General features: G+C 40.4%; 1 protein-coding gene across 1 annotated transcript in view; it reads left to right on the top strand.

Moving 5' to 3' along the window:
• UBA6 (ubiquitin like modifier activating enzyme 6) overlaps positions 1 to 20,075 on the top strand; it is a 79,326-nt gene that overhangs the window by 2,329 nt on the left and 56,922 nt on the right. The window contains exons 2-7 of the mRNA XM_063131403.1: positions 2,779 to 2,838; positions 4,503 to 4,597; positions 5,195 to 5,223; positions 7,826 to 7,920; positions 13,038 to 13,149; positions 15,018 to 15,098. Of these exons, the coding sequence (XP_062987473.1) occupies positions 2,798 to 2,838; positions 4,503 to 4,597; positions 5,195 to 5,223; positions 7,826 to 7,920; positions 13,038 to 13,149; positions 15,018 to 15,098 (453 nt within the window). The 5' untranslated portion in view covers positions 2,779 to 2,797. The remainder of the gene's footprint in view (positions 1 to 2,778; positions 2,839 to 4,502; positions 4,598 to 5,194; positions 5,224 to 7,825; positions 7,921 to 13,037; positions 13,150 to 15,017; positions 15,099 to 20,075) is intronic.

The following is a 20,075-nucleotide window of genomic DNA, read 5'->3' as shown; positions in this document are numbered from 1 at the left end:
GTCTAACAAAATTGGCCATCTAGCTTTTAGCAAAACGGAGGGGGTTGTTTATCAGCGGCTGCCTGTGAGTAAGTATGCCGGTTCGTGCTCACTTCTACTTTCCATTAACAACTCAGAAGTTCCTTGGTTGTTTCATGACAGTCAAGCATGGAACTCTGGTTTTGTTTTTTGTTTTTTTGGATTAAACAATTCAGAGTTAACCCATGGTTTGTTGTTGAGTTAACTCTGGTATGTTTAACCTGTAAACAGACCAGAGTTTCTGGGTTTGGAGGCCATGAAAAACCCAGTAATGCCTCCAAAAGTGGTGAGCAGGCAAGAGGAAGTGTGCTTGCTTTCTCCAGTGCCCCTGTGACATATGAACTGGATCTATGTTGTGATTCACAGAACCTTAGAGGGCATAACTGGGACTGGGCAAATTAATAGAGGATTTCTATCAGTGACTACTATTTATTTATTTATTGCATTTCTATACCGCCCAATAGCTAAAGCTCTCGAGCAAGAGAGAGGCAGTATACCACTGAACCTCAGGTTCTGGGAAGCAAGAGTAGGAAAAGGGCTATTGTCTTCATGCCCAGCTTGTGTGCTTCTGGGAGGTATCTGTTTGGCTTCTGTGGGTAGCAAGATGCTGGATGAGAAGACATGTCATCCTGGCATCTTGAAAGACGTTTCTGGACCTAGGAAAGGTGGTACGAGACAGAGTGGATAGTACTGGGCTTAGAGATGGATCAGTTTTATGATTCTGTATAAAGCACCTTCAAATGTTGAAATACATTGCAGTAGCAGTTATTCAGTGGTTGCTCTGACCATCGTAAAGGTTGCTTCTGGGTAAACCTGCATAGGATTGTATTGTAAAGCTGATCCAGGGAGAACAGTAACAATGTTAGGTCTACTGGACTCCTACGTTGTCTAAAACAAAACAAAAATCTTTGTGTGTATCTGGTGAATTGAATAGTTGAATTCGTAAGCTTTCAGATCCTGGAAAAGCTTATACCAAATAATGGGTAAGAACAATGGAAGGTTTATCACAACCTGAGATGTATATAATCTAACAATGAGTGCATTTGTCACTCTGTGGGAGAAAGGAGTGCCAGTATTTGGAATTTTCAGTCCAAAGCAACATCTGGTATTCAGATTCCTTGTAAAGTGTGTGAGAGAGAGGCAAACAAAAATATGAATATAGAGTAGCCTGAAGTGAAGGCAAAAGGTAAGTAGAAAGCATAAAACTCAAATATATTGAAATACTTTGATAATCAACGTTTAATGGAAAAACAGTATTACACATTTTAAAATAAATTTTATACTGTATGTACAAAATTAAGAATATTTATTTGTTTATAATCTGGTTAATTTAACTGGTTAATTTCATAACTGATCAATAATCCTGGAATCTGCAGATGCCTTCACGTTTTTTAATTCTGAGAGAATGTTTGTTTTATTGTTTATAAAAGGCATCACTATATCACAGAGAAAATAATATTGAATGTATTACAAAAGTAAAAGTAAACAAATTAAATGTAGAACAGAGGATATGACAAATAAATGACTAACAATTTCAGCCAAAAGATAACATTTCATAATACTGATTTCCAATTTTTATAAAAGTGTATGTTAAAACATACAATGATAAATCATACAAGGCAAATACACACACACACACACACACACACATATATATATATATATATATATATATATATATATATATATATAAAGTCTTCGCTGGTACAACATATTATATCTGCCTTATAAAATCTGGATCTTAGCTAATGTCAATAGGAAAGTAGTAGTGCTTCTCAAGATCTTTATATCCTTACTGAAAAGCAAAAAGTCTAACTTCTGACAAGCTGACCAGTTTGTCCCTTCCTCAAATTGAACTTTTCCAATTTAAATAAATAGCCTTCTGCACCTGGGTTATATTCAAGTAGATGGTACCAGGGAGATTTTTTTTTTTACCGTCTTAAGAGATGTGAAACCTTCCTGCAAAGACACATTGTGCAAATTTAAACTCCTTTTTAGCTAGAACATGATCTCACTGAAGGAAATATGTATCTGAATAATGAAATTTCTGTAGTAAAAACATCACATTCTGATATTAAGATTTTTCCCTTGATGGACTAAAGCCCAGTTGTTCCAAGTAATACTGTTTTGCTAAGTGATGGTCTCACATTCCCTTGGGTTTTACCAATAATTAAATGTCAGCTGACAATATTCATAATCTAAGCCTGAGATCTCATTTCTAACTGTAGGTGTTGTGTTGGGATGTATCTGAAGATCCCCAACATGGTTCTTAAAATTCTGTTCTGGATACAGACTGAGGCTTGAAAACCCCCAATCCCTAAATCATATAGTATTGGGGGCTAAATTTTTAATTTTATTAAGTTCAGGATAGGAGACACCCACCTACTCCCACTCTTCTTTGTGTGTGTTTGGATATGTGTGCATGGGGAATTCTTGAAATTTAATGGCTGTTATATGTAACGAAGTTTGTCATTCCATTGCTCTGCTGTTATATATTGCATTACGTATAGTTTTCTTTTGTAACTAGGACTCTACTGTAAGTCAAGGATTTCAGAGCTACAGTATATCCAGTGCTCCCTTGGGCTTCCAAATATTTTTTATTGTGCATCAAATCTATAATAATATTGTATCAATTTTCTGCACATAATCATATGTAGTTCATATTTCCCCCCAATATTTGCTCATTTGAGAAAACAGGTTAGCTGCATGGTGCTAGTCTTTTGGGTCACACTTTTATCTGTATTTCCATTTTTCTTCCAGTCCAAGCAAATATATCATAATGGCAGCAGATTCTATGGAAATTGATGATGCCCTTTACAGGTAAGAATTTTAACAAAATATTGATTCTTTTTACACTTACTTTCATAGTATTGAGGGTGGATTTGGTCTCTAGTCACTGAAATGGGAATGCCAGTACTTCCTTATTATCGTATAGTGTGAAACATACCTTACTGCCATGATACTTGTGGTAGAGGGCTTTAATGTTAAGTCAGGTTCCTGTTTCATACGGATGAAATAGCGTGTTGCGTGGAGGCTTTGAGCAGGGGTTGGATTCGATTCCCTTATAGGCCCCTTCCAACTCTGCTATTCTATGATTCTACGTTCAGCAGAAATGACTGATGGGATACTAGTGGGAGGACGAAGGGGGAGAGAAGGCAGGGGATAAGTGAGTCAAGTCAGCATGGTATAGTCAATTCAACACTGATCCTAATTTATTTATTTATATTTATTTATTTATTACATTTCTATACTGCCCAATAGCTGGAGCTCTCTGGGCGGTTCACAAAAATTAATACCATGATTGATTATTATCATGTTGTGTGGGGAGTATGCCTTAGATAAGCAACTGTCAAGTTGATTATTACCCCACTGTTGACTATCGTGTTGTCAGAACTCAACCAGTGTCTGGGTTGTGTTAATCTTAATAACAGCAACTACAGATGGGGGAAAAAGAAGGCATTGTTCTTGGGAAGGTAGGCACATTTAAAAGATGGAGGACAAGGGAAATTAAAAATGCCAATCTTGCTAGCTCAAGGCCATAGATTACTTTGACTGCAGTCCTGCACACAGATTGCTTAAATCATATTGGCTCAGTTCAGACAACATGTTTCTCAACGGTGGGTTTAGAACTCCACAGTGGAATTTTTACACCACTGTTGAGTAATGTGTTGTCTGGAGGGAAAACTCTACCCCATGGTGGAATGTTTTTGGAAAACACTCCACGCTGAATATCCATGCTGTGCAGAGGAGAGTTCCTGCACAACCGTTGTATTGTGTGTTGTGTGGAGGGCTATGTGGAGGTTTCCATTGCGTTGAGTTGACTTTTCCCACTGGCTACAGAGTTCCCTGGCAAGAACGGCGAAAGGAGTGAGTGCTGCTCTAGGAGAGCCACTGGGATTTTTTTTGCAGCAATGGCTGATGGGATACCATTGGGAAGACTGGGGCAGGAGAGAAGGTGGAGAAACTGTCAATCAAATGTTGTAGTGGATTTTTCTCAACTCCAATGTAGCCCACAGTCACACAATGGTGGAGTTAGAACATGTTGTGTTGGGAGTACCTCCTAAAAATTCAACTGTTGAGTGGAGTTTTTACACTGTATTGACTAACGTGTTGTCTGAACTGAGCCATTGAAACCAATTGGGTTCAAGCAGCCCACTAGTGTGTAGGACTGCAGTTTTTGTGATTAGCACTGCCGTGAATAAGAGTGGGGGAAAGGAAAAAGAAATGCTCGAAAAATATGTGAAAATATCAGCAATTGCAGGGGTGCCTTTAAAATATTTCTTATTGATTTCAATGTCAAATCTGTGTATCCTGCAAATGATGGGATATGTTCAAATGCTAAACAGTATTAGTTCTCCTTGGTTTGTTGAAAATATTTTTCCCTACTGTGATCATCTTTATCAACCACAAGAGGTTCTGCAGATTGGATTATACAACTAAACAGTTATTTTGTGATTATGTTTTCCTTTCTTAATTGCATGTAGTCGGCAGAGGTATGTTCTTGGTGACACAGCAATGCAGAAGATGGCTCAATCCCACGTATTTTTAAGTGGAATGGGTGGCCTTGGAGTGGAGATCGGTAAGTTAGGAAATCCTTAATTAATTTTCTTCTTCTTGTGTATTTTATCGGGAGCAGTCAGTTGTACATTAAAATCTGTAATTTTAAATTTGCTATGTGCTAAGCTTAACCCATAGTTACGCTAAGAAATAGATATGTTAGATAAGTTAGAATATGTTGGATATTCTTTGTACCATGTGAACTGCTCACAGGAAACTCACTTTCCCATCAGTCTCTCATCTGGGGAGGAAGCTTCTGCAAGTCTTGTTAGAGGGGTTCCATGATGCACGAGACTGTCTGAATTGGCTTTATGGTACCAGAAGCCTCCTTAAGAGTATTAGTGAGATGACCTGTTCTGGTAATAGCTGCCTTAATGAGGGTTGCTCCATGTTATGGATTGGTGTATATGATGACATGATAGTCTTTATTATAGATGGTAATAGCAAAATTTCTTCAAATTTGTTTAGTTAACTCTTCCTGTTTAACAGTTCTGTAATTGATATGTGTAGGGCTGAGAAGAAATTATTATTTTTAGAAGACCATGGAAGAGTTGCAAACTGAATTCTTGCCAAATAGGAGGTTTTATCATAAGTTTATAATGTTGATTCTTCTTTTCAGCTAAGAACATAGTTCTTGCAGGAATAAAGGTAAGGAGAAGGAATTTATTTGAAGTTTCATTCATTTTAAAGAATTAAATGTTTCCTCAAATAACTAATGGTACTTAACATGGTTTAATAAATTAACACCTTGATCGCAGACACCTAAGTCATATTTTGTGGTGAGAGTAGCTGTTTATATGACCTTTGTTAAACACTTACATGTTGGAGCCATACATTTCAGGATAGAGCTGTTCTCCAAGGTGTGTTATAACTGTTTTCCAAGACATTTTTTTTTACCCTATAGCTAGATCTGGCATGGTTAGGCATTGTAAAGGGAGTAGTGAGACGAAAGGGGTAGATGATCCAGCATGGAAGAAACTCGTTCAGTGAGAGCTCTGTGGGGGAAGTGTTTGCTCTTCCTAAACTTTTATGGGATTTCGTAATATCTGCCTTATATTCATCTGTACCTGGCTTTCTTTGGGTTTTCTGCATGTGAAATTCCAGTGTCCTTTGCAGTGGCTGATTGGATTTTTTAAAAGTTTTGCACCGATTTCTCCTTGCGAGCTACCAGTTCACACAATGAAATAGCCCATGGTTTGTTAATTATGGGTTGTTGGGAGAGGGTGAGTGTGCTGGCTTCTGACTGCTTACCTGCTTCTGGTGCGCTAACCCCATAGTTTGTTCTTGGGTTATAACTCTGGGTTGTTTCTCACCCAACAGCCCAGAGTTCTGTGTTTAGACATCAAGAATAACAAACCAGGGATGGTGCATCCCAGGAATATTTAGCACACTGGGAATGGCACAGTGGACAGGAGCCTGCATGCTTGCTTGCTCCCACTCGCTTCCATATTCCATGGTTAACAAACAATGAGTTGTTTCATTGTGTGAACTGCGTCACAGGCTTTCTTGGTAAGCTTTTGATAAAGGTAATATCTGCATAACTATCAGGGTGAAAGGCAGACTATGGAACAAGAATTACAGAAACATAGCATTTAAATCAACCAGATTTTCCTTTTTAAAGTGCTTCTTGTTTTAACATAGAACCTTTTCAATCCTAATTGTTCTTTAGAAGCAAAAGCTAATTTCTATCGTTCTAAAGGATAATTTGGTGCCTAGGCTTATGGAATAGAACACTGAGAAGAACAACTTCTACTTTATGAAACAAAACTATAAAGGATAGGAACATAGGAAGTTGCCTTATACTGACTTAGATCATTGGTCTATCTACATCGATATTGTCAACACTGACTGGCAGCAGCTCTCCAGGGTTTCAAGCAGGATGTTTCCCAGCCCTGCCTGGAAATGCCAGGGATTGAACCTGGTACCTTCTGCATGCAAAGCATGTGCTTTAGCATTGAGCCATAGTCCTTTCTTTCCCGTGGAAAGATTGATTTCCATCTTGAGAATGAATATACCGTCGACGTCTGAACTTGAACAGTTGTATACATGTAACTTAACTTTTTTTAAAAAATGCCATTTTGATATGATAACCATTCAGCTGATCCCGAATGCTGTCACCAGACTATTGACTTGAGGCCAGTTATAGGAACCCCGTGGCTTCCATGTTACAGCATCTTCATTTGCTACCGGACTTTCTGGCACAAGTCAAAGTGCTGATTATGATCTCCAAAACCCTAAATAACATGGGACTAGATTATCTGAAAGACTGTGTTCTCCCATACAAGCGCCCTACATTCTAAGACATTAAAAACCTTTGGGAGAGGCCATTTTTTTCTGTCCTGTGGGATCTGTCCTGTGGGACCATCTGCCAGGGATGCTTTAGGGTGGATTCCTGCATTGAGCAGGGGGTTGGACTCGATGGCCTTGTAGGCCCCTTCCAACTCTGCTATTCTATGATTCTATGTTTGGTGGGAACTTGAGAGATGGCCTTCCCAGCTGCTCCATGCTCTAGAGCTTCTTGCCAAGGGAAGCTCATCCAGCCTCTTCTTCTGGCAGAAATACTTTTTTATTATTCAGACAGGCCTTTGGCTTCTTTAACTGACCCCTATAAATGTTGCCGTTTGTTCACTTGGATCTTATCTATTTTATTTATGTCGTAGATTCCAATGCTTTTGTTTTGAATTCTGTTTTATTTTTATTTTACTGTTAACTGCCCTAAGCACAATTTTGTGAACAGGCAAGATACAAATTTAAATAAACAAATGTTATACTAATGAGTTCTAAACATGAACTAAGCATACCCTGCATTCTGAATTACGTGGAGAAAGTGTTGTATGGCATGTCAGTATAGACAAAGGTGCTATAGTTCGTATGTGTAGGACCTCAAGAATCCCTGAGCCAAACTAAACAGTACACTAAATGCACAACCAGCAGCTGTGTCTAGTTCACTCTTTCCCTCTGTACTGTTTACCAGAACTTATGCATTTTCTGGCTTCACATTTGTCTGTGTTCTTCCATCTTTGATTGGGAATGGGTGGGAAAAATCAGAACCTGGGTAAGTTTTAATGGATGCACATATGGCTATTGTTTTGGGTGGCAGTTGTGTGTTCCGCGTACCATCTAGTTTAGTCCTAAGTAATGAACTTGATCATTTCTAGTGTAAGCCATAACCACAGTGTACATGCTTGTTGAGTTATATAATTGCCATTTCAAATACATTTTAATCCTGGTTTCCCAATCCTTTCTGAAGGCTCTTACCATCCATGATACCAAGCAGTGCAGGACATGGGATTTAGGAACAAACTTTTTTATTCGTGAAGACGATATTCTGAATCTAAGGAACAGGTTTGTACAATTCTTCAGAAATGTTATGCACATTTTAAGACTCTCCTCACTATAGATGCTAATTCTGATGCTAAATTTTAAGTCACTGATTCTTGCCGGCTTATAAGTAGGTGTTACTTATATGTAAAAAAAGCTGGGAAGGCAGTTCCTTCCTCATTTATTGAAAGAAATGAGTACAATCATACTGTTGAGTTGTAATGGTCATTTTTCCTAGTGTTGGGAGCCAATCAGTAACAGTAGCTGCCATCTTATGAATCTTCGTAGTTGTAACTAATATGGGTACTCTTTTTCAGTAGAAAACAATATGGATGTCAGGAATGCTTACTCTACTGTTATATGTAATAAAATATTTAAAAAATTAAAATGTTTAAAATGCAAATAATGTATTTATTGACAGACTGACAGAATGATACTCTTGAATAAATAGGGAGAATGATAAAGGCAATCACCGCTATGTATGTATTCCAATCGCTAGATGTGTTTCACCATTATGATCTTCTTCAGTGGCATAAATGTTTGAGATAGTGGAGGTATGATAGTGCAATTCATACTTCTGTACAATTCATACTTCTGTAGATCCAGAGTCATATTCTTAAAGTAAAATAAATAAATTAAGTGTACATTTCAATAACTCTGGAAGCAAATCTTATTTGTAAGCCCCCCCCCCCCCCCATAATTTAAGAGTTTTACTGTTTTAAATTGTGTATTGCCTTGATGGCTTTTTAGCAGATAAGGCAGTATATAAATGTTAAGATGATGATGATGATGATGATGATAATAATAATAATTATAGAAACATACTAAGGGCTGGTCTGCATATCACCTTACATAAATAGGCTTTTTAAAAGCCTCCATTGGTGTTCTGCTGTGTGCTATGGTTTCACGCCCCAATATTGCATTATTTCTTGCAGCAATTAAACCAGCCTTTCCCAACTTGCGGATATGTTGGACTACAACTCCTATCTTCCCCATCTATATCATCCTGGATTGGGGAAGGTGGAAGTTGTTGTCCAATGCAAATGGAGGACATTAGGTGGGCAAAGTTTGAGTTAGACTTTTAATAACCCTCCATTGGTGCCAATGAGAATTTTCTTTTAAACCCAATTGTTGTGGGGAACAGTGGGCAAAGAGAGAAATGGGAGACAGTGCTGCATTCAGACAACACAATTGTCAATGGTGGGTTAATAGTCAACTCCACAGTTAATTATCCAGGCGGTACTCCCCACATGACATGGTTATAATCAAACGTGATGTGGATCAAGGCCAGCGTTGAGTTGGCAGTTAGTCACTGGTGTGTTGGATTGACACATTTCCTTGCCCTCTCCCCCTGCCTCAGTCCTCCTGCTGGTATCCCATCAGCCATTGCGAGTTCTACTGGCTGAACTAGAGCGGCAGCCACCACTTTCTTTGGTCGCTCTTATCAGGGGACTCTGTAGTCACCAAAAATAACCAACTGTGTGTGATGAAGTAGTCAATGGTGCCTGACGAGCGAAGTAAAATTTCCAGAAATGTTGAAGCCATGGAAAAAACACGTGTTTTTCCAGGATGAGGTGGGGTGGGGGAATAGACATTTTTGGAAAAATTGGGGGGGAAAGCAATATTAGCACTTTTTACAGATTGAAAGTCACTTTGTTACTTTAGGAACATAAAATGTAATTATGTACAAGTTGGTTTGGCATAAAATTATCACATTTGGTATATCAAAAGTACAGTGTTTTCTCACCAAAAATTGACTTTATGGGGAAATTCAGACTTAAGAATTGGAAAAGAAGCGTTCTTGTGGAGGACATGGACAGATAAGATGATTTTTTACTTTGGATCAATTAATAGGCCCAGACGATGAGTTTTTGTCATTTTCTGATTTACATGCTAAATATAATTTACGTACTACGGCTGAATGGCAAAACTTACAATTGCAACACTTGCTGGAATCTAGATTTGGTCCGGCTGCTTTTACAGCTTCAGAGCCTCCATTTTTGTTAGAAACACTTATAGCAGCTGAACACACACATTGACCCACGACTCATATGTATAAATATTTAGTAGTAGTAAATAAATATGATACTCATGGTTTAAGACAGGATTGGAATCAAGCTTTGGAGTGTCCTGTTTTGCCTAACTAATGGATTGTTGCCTTAGAGTCTGTATCTGAAGCTTCTACGGATCTTAGGCTATGTCTTGTTCAGCAAAAAATCTTGTTTCAGATCTGTTGGACTCCACAATGCCTTTTCAATAAGCGTCTGTCAAATTTACATAATTGTTGGAGATGTTGAACCTAATGCTTCTTTAATTCATATGTTTTGGCAATGGCCAGTAGTTGCTCCCTTTTGGGAGGAGGTTATAATATGGATAAACTTTGTACTGAAACAATCTTTAATATGGAACGATGTGCATGTCCTCTTAAACTACCTACTGGCATCTTGGAAGTTAACACATGGTCTGCACAAATGGGTTTTCAGAGCTCTTATGATAGCTGAAAGACTTATATTATCACATTGGAAGAATAAATGCTCACCTCCCATAATGCAATGGATGGAGGACTTAACAACTCCATCAGTATTTGAACGGGTGATATATAGGCACAACTTGCTTGTAGAAAAATACATGGATATATGGTCTGCTTTTCTTGAAACCTATGCATAATTCTCCCTACCCCCCCTTTTTTTAAACGAATGGTATACCTGATGGAAAAAAATGATGATATTCCTGTATATGTAATGTTTCTTTGTTTTTCTTTTTCACAATGTATTTTTTGTTCTGTTTTGTTAAAAAAGGGAGGAAAAGAGAAAAAGACTATTAACCCAGCATTGACTATTGTGTTGTCTGAACATGGCCAAAGTTATTTGATTTTTGAAGTTTTATTTACTAATGGAGCAGTCCTGTGCTACGTGAAAGAAAGGCTGAGGAGCTGTATGCTGCTTTGGACCTACTTCTCCCTGGTTGGAGATAGGAGTCCATTGGTGGAGGCCTCCCCTAGCCTGGTGGCAGGAATCTCTGCAGTCATTGTTGACCTATTTGTGGTGGCCTGTAGGTGATGGGGGGCAGCAGAGGGAGTTTTGGAACATGTCAGGAGAGGCCATGGATCTGCAGGATCCTAGGCCTCCCTCAACCCCACAACATGCCTTGAAATTACACCTGCTCTGGAGTTGGAGTAATTAATTCTCTCTATAGAATTTTCAGTTGGAGGGTAAAGTAAAAAAAAAAAAAAAATGGGGGAGGGAAATTGCACCCCCTAACTCTTGCTCTAGCTGCTGTGAGCCAACAGGGCTGAGGATGTGGCAGTGGCTCTGGCATGGATCTCTTCCTCCCCACCACTTTCACATACTTAGAATTGCTGTATAAATAAATACATTTAGTTGCTATATAAATATCTAAAAAAATTAGCCCAAAGTAGCAGAATTGGAATATTTTATTTGGGGGGGGGATCAATAAAGCACATTTAGCATACTTTGAATGCCCCCCCATCCCCAGTTCTCCAAATTATAATACTTGCAAATATTTTAAGACATGACAACTCAGTAACATACACTTCCATACATTGGTGAAATTTTCAGAAAAAAATTAAGTCACTCTATATTGTTAACATAATTTTAGCATGCCTGAAGAGCTGTGCACATGAATAGGGAAAGTTACGGGGTGGGGTGGGGAACTTAATGATAGTTTTGATTTTCATTTTGACAGGTATTGTAGCCTTTCATTATGCTATTCATTCTATGAAACAATACATTTATAAAAATGGGAAGTTTACTGTAGAAAATGTAAGAGCAGAAATTTTCTACCACATATCACTATCTATAATTTCATCAAAGAAATGTTTTTCTACAGTAAGTCATGTTTTTATGCCTGAAAACTCTTTCAGAGAGAGAGAAATATTACAAACCCTAGTTAAAAACCTTTGTATAAAATTTGTAATTAAAACGATTAATCAGTAAAATCACTTGAGTTCTTCAAAAGATAGCTATTGTAAGGACAGCTTAAGTAAGAAAACCAAGTAACAAGCAAGAAGCCCAGTTCATGATAGTTAGCTTTAATCATTAACTGTTTCAAAATAATTATATACTCTTGAAATCTGGGCTATGTTTAACTGAGTTCAAATTAGCCTGGTTCGCATGTAACTACAACCCATGGTTTAAACAACCCATAGATTGTTGTGCATGGATGGGAGAGAGCAGGCGCACTGCCTCCTGTGTGCCAGCCACTTCTGGGTTTAAACAACTACCTATGATCATCTTATTCATAGGTTGTTAGTGTGATATCCAAACACAAATTCTTTAGGTTATTTTGGGGTTAAACAACCCAAAGTTAACCCATGGTTTATTTGTAAGTTAACTTTTGGCTGTTTAACCCACAAATAACTCAAAGTGTCCAGCTTTAGACATCATGCTAACAGCCTACAAATGAGGGGTTTGTTGGTTGTTTACTGAAAATGGAAACAGCTCCAGTGCAGTAAACAGAATTAATTAACTCACATCCCCCCACAAATGCTGCCATTACATGTGAATAGGCCCATTGTCTTACAAATAGCTACTTCTTTGGTTGTCTACTTGCCACTCTCTTATGGCAAGTAAACATCTTAACCAGGTAGAAAAGTTTTTGTAATCCGTTGGTTATGGAAGGATTCTCCAGGCTGTTGACAGTTTCTCAGGATGCAAATAATTAATTTTCACGAAGCCTGACACGTTTCGGCCTGTACTTTATTCAAAGGCCTTCCTCGGGATTGTTAGAAGATAGTGTCTGCAGAATTTCCTCTAGCAAGCTAATTGTCTCCTGTGATAAACTATGGCGTCAGTTGCCATAGACTATCACAGGAGACACTTAGTTTACTAGACAATCAGCTAGCTACAGGAAATTCTGCAGACACTATCTTCTGACAACTCCCTGAAGAAGGCTTTTGAATAAAGTACAGGCCGAAACGCGTCAGGCTTCGTGAAAATTAATTATTTGCGTCCTTAGAATCCTTTTTTCTGACCTGGCTTGGATGCTCTCCTTTTGTTTTTGATTCAGTAACAGCCTTTGGTATATATGTGATCTGGGGGTCTGGTAATGTTTGTGTGTATATTTGCAAGGTTGAACTTGAGAGTTTAGCTTGATAATAATACAATTAAAATGTATTTCAGAGCTGAGGCAACGCTTCATCACATTGCAGAGCTGAACCCCTATGTCCAGGTGATATCATCAGTTGCTCCACTAAATGAATTTACAGACATCTCTTTTCTCAGGCAGTACCAGGTACGCTGAAACTTCCCAGGGTTCGCAATCATTATTATTTGTGGGCTCTCATGATCCTTGCACTCCCCCTGCCATTGTTTGGGAAACGGATGAGCTTAACATCTCACTTTGTGTCTGGGATCTGAAGGCACTCAAAAGCAGTGACAACCTGTCTTGCAGCTTCCTAGTGACTGTGACACCCAGCATAGCGTGCCCCTGCCCTTTCCCCAACTCAAGATGGGAGTAGGAAGACGCGGGATAATTCCATCACTTTGTGGTGTGCTTCTGAACTCACCTGTAAGAAGCAAGAAGGATTTTTTGCTGTTTCTGAGTGCCTTAAAATCTTGAGCATAGAGTGGCTGTTGAAGAGGACTTGGGGAAGGTAGAGGGTCTAGTTCACCTGTCTGGCATGAAGCGAGGAACCTCTACATCCTCTGAGTTCTCTGCATTACATGAAGAACTTGCAGGAGGTGAGAGGAGGTGTCTCACCTTGTATTGGAATTTATTTCCTGGCAATTGCCTGCCTGATTCATGGTAGCAAACAGTGACCTGGTCATTTCATTTGTGGAACCCTGTCGCTTAGATAGTACAGGTAGCATGTGTAGATGTATAAGCAGTAAGAACTTTCTCTGATTTCTGCCCTGGCTTCTCCATATCTTAGGGAGTGTCTTGTCATATCTTTTTTGCTTTTGAATTCGGTGCTTTATTAGGATCATAGGAACGTAGGAAGCTGCCTTATACTGAATCAAAGCACTGGGCCATCTAACTCAGTATTGTCGATACTGACTGACAGTGGCTCTCCAGGTTTCAGGCAGGAGTTTTTCCAGCGTGGGGTTGCCAGGAATTGAACCTCGGACCTTTTGCATACAGAGCAGATTCTCTACCACTGAGACATGCTCCCTCCCCAGAATAAAAACTAAGAGGGCACATAGCAGAATCTATAGTTTTGGCACCAACTATCTAGAACTCCCTATTCTGGGAGCTCTGGTTCAAGATCATCTTGTATATCCTTCACCACCAGTTGAAAAACCTGCTCACTCTGGCATTTATAAGTTTTTGTTCAACTGTGTTTGTCAACTTTTTTATGGGTTTTGCTGATCTTGCTTGTTTAGGGGGAAGTTTTTAGAAGTGATCTAAACCTTTTCATTGTTTTTTATTCATGTATGCTTTTATTGAGTGCTTCTATAAATTGGAAAGATGACTGTAAACTGCATAAATACAGATTCTAGGCTGTCCTTAATTTTACAGAAGATACTCAGATCCTAAGATGATCCATTCTTTTTAAACAGGCAGCTGTTTGGCTCTAGCCTTGCAAGGCCCTCTGTGACATCAGAGCAGCAGCGTCAATGGCAGCCACAGGGATTTTGACACCTTAGGCTGGTCTCAGGCTCTCTGTTGCAGCTGGCCTTGCAAAGCATGGGGTTAGTGGCCTTTCAAGGTGCCACTGTGAAATTATACCAAATCAGGTGAGGGCATCAACAGAGGTGGAAAAAGTAGATAGAAAAGTCCAAGAGGCAGTTATATGAATGACAGACAAAAATGAGGAAAAGAGTTACAAGAGGGGGAGATCCATTGACACATGCTGACATATTGATGGGCCCACTCCTTTTATAGTACAAGGACTGAATAATATTAGGTGAAAAGTATATAAACTCTTTTCAGATCTGTTCCATAGTTATTCGAGAAAGTTCAGAAATTTTAGGCTTGTACACCCTAAATTCTGGAGTACCTGTTTATATTGTGATAGCTCAATGTCAGGAAAACAAATCTTGTTTGTTGGGTATGGATATATAATTTACGATTTAAAGAAACTGGTATATTTGGGAAGTCTGCAAGCTTGTAGCCTCTAATCATCCTTTGACTTACCTCTGGAACTTTTCTTTCAAAAGTGTGTCATAGTAACTGAGATGAAGCTGTCACTGCAAAAGAAGATAAATGACTTCTGCCATGCACAACACCCACCTATTAAGGTAATGCTGAACAGTAATAATACAACATACTGACTAAAATTTGTGCACATCCATCCTTTCTGAGAATTTTGTATAATCGATTTATGCCTTCGTTCATTCTTCATACCATGACCTACTAAATGCAAGGCAAATTACCACAATGCAGGCAGTATTAACCTTTTGGTGCTCACTATTGTTCTCTTCCTATGCCAGAAAGCCCAAGAAAGAGCTCATAAGTCAGTTGCCTCCTAAAAGTTCAAACCTTTACAATTTAGCAGAAATGAGCAGCTGGAAAATAGGGATTTAGAGGTAGTTTCTAGTTGCATGTGTGTAAGCATATGGGATCTAAGACTGGGTTTGGAGAACACAATAATCAACGGTGATTTAAATAGTTGACGATTGGTTATTTAACCTGCCATGGGTTATCGTGCTTGCATGGAGAGAGTTTTTCAACCAATGGTTGGTTATTTGCCCAAATTAACCAGTGCAAATAACCAGAACTGTGCAGAGTTGGTTATTTGAACTACTGTTAATTATTGTGTTGTGTGGAGGGCACCATCGGTTATTTCGTCAGCCACACAGTTGCAAGGTAAGAGTGGTCAAAATGGCAGCTGCTACTCTAGTCCAGCTGGCAGAATAGATTTTCATCAGCAATGGTTGATGGGATACTAGGGAGAGGGCAGGGGATGAGTGAGTCAGCTCAGGGTAGACTAATGGTCAACTCAATGGTGATCCTAATCCACACCGCGGTTCATTATTTTCATGTTGTATGGGGAGTACCCCATAGATAAACAACTGTCAAGTTGATTATTATTACCCCACTGTTGACTATTGTGGTGTCCAAATGCAGCCTGTCAGGTACTCACAAAGAAGCCAGGAAACTTCAGACACTCTAGGATGACACTGATCATCTAGACCTATTTAAATCCATTTTCAGACTGGGATTCAGTTAAAATAACAAAACAACCCACTCCACACACCTTTCGTCGCCCTGATGGATGACCTATGCTGGGAGTGGGAGTGAGAAATGCACCCTGTTGATTCTCTTGGACCCCTCATCAGTTTTCAGTACATTGACCATGGTAATGAACTGGAATCTGTTTGGATGTGAAGTGGTATAACATGTCATAAACCACAGGGAACAGGTTAACTATGGCATGGTTAACTTTCACCAAAGACAATATCTCCTTTTTAATTGCCCATGTTTATTTTTTCTGGAATCAAAAACTGGTCCAATCTGATTGCACCAGTAGAGATTTTTGAACTAATGAGAGAGATTCACTAGTTTTTGAATTTTAAAAGAGGAAGCAAATGATATTTTCAGATCTTGTACAGATTCAGAGGTGAGGAATGACTGCATTATACATGATGAATATATATCTGTGCGAGATGCGATTTTCCCCACAGGAAATTGTATATATTCTTATACAATCAAACTGGTGCTTGAGACTGGGAAGGGAAGAATGGTTTGGAGGCTTTTGAAAAAATGGAGTTTGTAGGCCAGTTCTCCAGGTTGGTGTGAGGAAGGCATCCCACAACGGGTTAACTCCCCCTATCGCCCAGGAAAAGCAGAGACTCACATGACTGAGTTTTAAGCCCTCTATTGGTCTGAAGCTCCTCCTAGCCAGTTCGTCCCTGCTTTTCGCCCAGGACAGAGCTACTTCTCATCTCCTCCTATCTCAAGCCTATACTTATCTCTATTTCTAACACTTTTTAAACTTCTTACCTCTTTGACTTTCTTTCTCTTACCAAAAACAAACAAACAAACAAAAAACGCTTTTCTGCTTCTTTTTCTCTGCCGCTTGCCTATCATTCTCTATGACCCCTCCGGCAAAGAAAAGAAAACCATTTCGAAGCCTCAAAAGAAAAAGAAAACAACGACTCATGTGAGAGTCGTTAGGAAGCCATCAGCAGGCAAAAGGATGACCTGCCAGAAAGGTCAAGGAGATAACCAGTTTGCCGGCTTAGGCTGCCTACTGAGTCTCCCAGCCACGGAGGATCAAAGAGATCACCAGCCCGGAGGCCAAGGCCCCTCGCTGAGTCTCTTACACACCAGGAACGGTGCGATCCCGGCCTCAAAAGATGCAGCCGAGACTGAGGGAGTCGGGGGTTCAGCACCCCACCCTCTCCACTCAGAACAAGAGGAGGAAGCAACGGAGCAGCTGGATGCTCCAACAGCATCAAGGGTGAGATCAAATCCATTCTTTCTCCCCCACGTGGATGTTTCCCGCCAAACAAAGCGGGCGGCCATTCTGAGTTGCAGTTTCGATTCCAACTTGCAAAGGGAAGCCCCTCCTCCTTCCACCTCCTCCATTGCTCAGCCACAGAATAATGAGATAGCCCCAACGCCTATCCTAAGCATGGCTCAAATAGATAAATCTGTTTTAGCACAGATCACTAAGGCAGTACTGGATAATCTGTCTGACCATTTGTTAGACAAGCAAACCTTGAGATCAAGCCGTTCTGCAAAACGCACCAGAGGCTTGCACACTTCTGAGTCTTCCTCCTCTCCTCCTCCACAATTAGAAAACAAAAATAAAAACAATGATAAAACAAAAAACAAAAATAAGGCTTTCAGGTCAAAACAGCCCAATTCTTCCCATAGTCTGCACTCATCAGCAGGCTCTGGGGACGACTCTCCAGACCCACACTCCATAGCCAAAGGTCGCTCTAACAAATCCAAGACCCCCTTGGCTGAGCCCCACCATGACAGTGATTCCTCCATAATGTCACTGCAGGAGTTGTTTTCAGAAGGAGAGGAGGGTGGATGGTCAGACATAGAAATTACAGACCATATCTCGGCTGATCGATTCTTTAACAAAGAGGATTTTTTACCTTTATTGTCCAAAGCAATTGTCTCTCTAGCTAGTGAGCCAGTACAACCCGACAAACAGCAATCTTTATCTAGAAGGGCAGCGATGTTTCCAGAACCCAAGCCAACCACCAGAGAGGTACCTTTTCCCAATTCCTTTAATAAATTAATGAAGGAGGAGTGGAAATCTCCCCTCCAGGGGAAAAAGGGAGTCAGTACAGCGCAGAGGTTTTATACTCTTCCTCACAATGTGATGGAAGAATTAAAAATTCCATTAGTAGATGCCCCTGTGGCGGCCTTGCTCTCAGGTGCTGTATTGCCAAAAGACGGTGACTTTCCCCTAAAAGACCACGGGGAAAGAAGATCAGATACAGCTTTAAAAAAGGCGCATGAAGCTTCAGCATTAGCTTTAAGGGCCTCAGCAGTATCATCTTTTTTCGCTAGAGCTTCCATCTTATGGGTGGAAGACATAATAAACAATAAAGAATTAGATCAGCCTACTTTATACAGAGGACTGCTCAAACTCTCTAAATCTTTTGCCTTCCTGGCTGATGCTACACAAGATGCGCTTCAGTTTTCAGCCCGCTCCATAGCAGCTGCTAATGTGGCCAGACGTTCCATTTGGCTTAAGCACTGGAATGTTGATCTTCCCTCAAGGGGAAATCTTGCGACTGTACCTTTCACAGGTGCACACCTTTTTGGAGAAGAGGCCTTAAAAGATGTCCTCATAGAGACTAAGGATAAGAAAAAAGTTATGCCTTCATCCTTCCGGTGAGAAGATAAAAAACTCATCCGGTCTTATACATCCTTTCGCCCATTCCGGACCACTAACCAATCTTCCTTTCGATCCAAAAGCTACAGGTTTCCTAAACCAGCATGGTCCAGATCCCGCTTTCAGTCCAGAAGCGCCAACTCCTCTAGCGCTTCTGCCAAACCCCCTTCTACTTTCCAGGCCTCAAGGTCTGGACGACAGCAGTTCTGACGCCAGGGAACCCTTCATCGGGGGGAGACTTCAACATTTCCTCCCAGCATGGGAACAATCCACAGACGATCACTGGGTCCTGGACACCATCTCCCATGGTTATCTCATAGAGTTTTGGAAACAACCTCCCCCTCGGTTCACCCCATCCCCCACATCACAATCCGCCACCAAGAATCACATCCTATCTACCGCCATACAGCGTCTACTTCAAATAGGAGCGATAGAACCAGTACCATCCATAGAAAAATATGAAGGTATTTATTCCATCTTATTTCTAGTAGCCAAAAAGGGCAAAGGCTGGAGACCAATTCTGGACCTCAAGCATCTGAACAGGTTTGTCAAATATCGAAAATTCCGTATGGAGACATTGCAAACCATCAAAGAAGCCCTTCACAAAGCAGAATATTTGACTTCCATAGACCTCACAGAGGCATATCTGCATATTCCCATCTCACTACCTCACAGAAAATTCCTATGCTTCACGTACCAGAACTATCATTACCAGTACAAAGCACTTCCATTTGGCCTATCCTCGGCACCCCGCATCTTCACCAAGATCAGGGTGACAGTAATAGCTCATCTCCGGCTAAAGGGCGTGCATATTTATCCATATTTGGACGACCTTCTTATCCGTTCTGTTTCCAGTCAGAAAGCCTCGCAGGATCTACAGACAACTGTCGAGTGCCTAGAAAGACACGGCTTTGTCATAAACAGAAAAAAGAGCCATCTCACACCCACCCAGGTCCTCCCTCATCTAGGAGCACTCATCGACACCTCCAAGGGCTTAATATTCCTCTCCCCAGAGAGAATAGTCAAGCTTCACGACCGCTCAAGGGCAATTCATCGGCAAAGAATAACCAACTTAATGGATGCTGCGCATCTTCTGGGTTTAATGATCTCATGCCTCGGCATTCTCCCATGGGCCAGGCTGCATTCTCGCCTCCTTCAGTGGTTCCTATTGCCCTTCCAAGCTCAAATAGCAAGGAGGGATCGCCTCCCAATACTTCTCCCTCTGCACGTCAGAGACTCCCTCATGTGGTGGCAAGACCTCCAAAATCTGCAGGTGGGCAGCCCCTTCCAGGAGCCTCAGAGGATCTTACTGACAACAGATGCCAGCCTCGAAGGGTGGGGAGCCCACTGCAACTCTCTCCTGGCCCAAGGAAAATGGAATGCAGAGGAAAAATGCCACAGCATCAACTGGCTG

Source organism: Elgaria multicarinata, chromosome 1 (assembly GCF_023053635.1).
Source record: "Elgaria multicarinata webbii isolate HBS135686 ecotype San Diego chromosome 1, rElgMul1.1.pri, whole genome shotgun sequence".
Classification (NCBI taxonomy): domain Eukaryota; kingdom Metazoa; phylum Chordata; class Lepidosauria; order Squamata; family Anguidae; genus Elgaria; species Elgaria multicarinata.
Note: the sequence above shows the minus strand (reverse complement) of the source record. Positions and strands in the feature narration are given on the sequence as shown.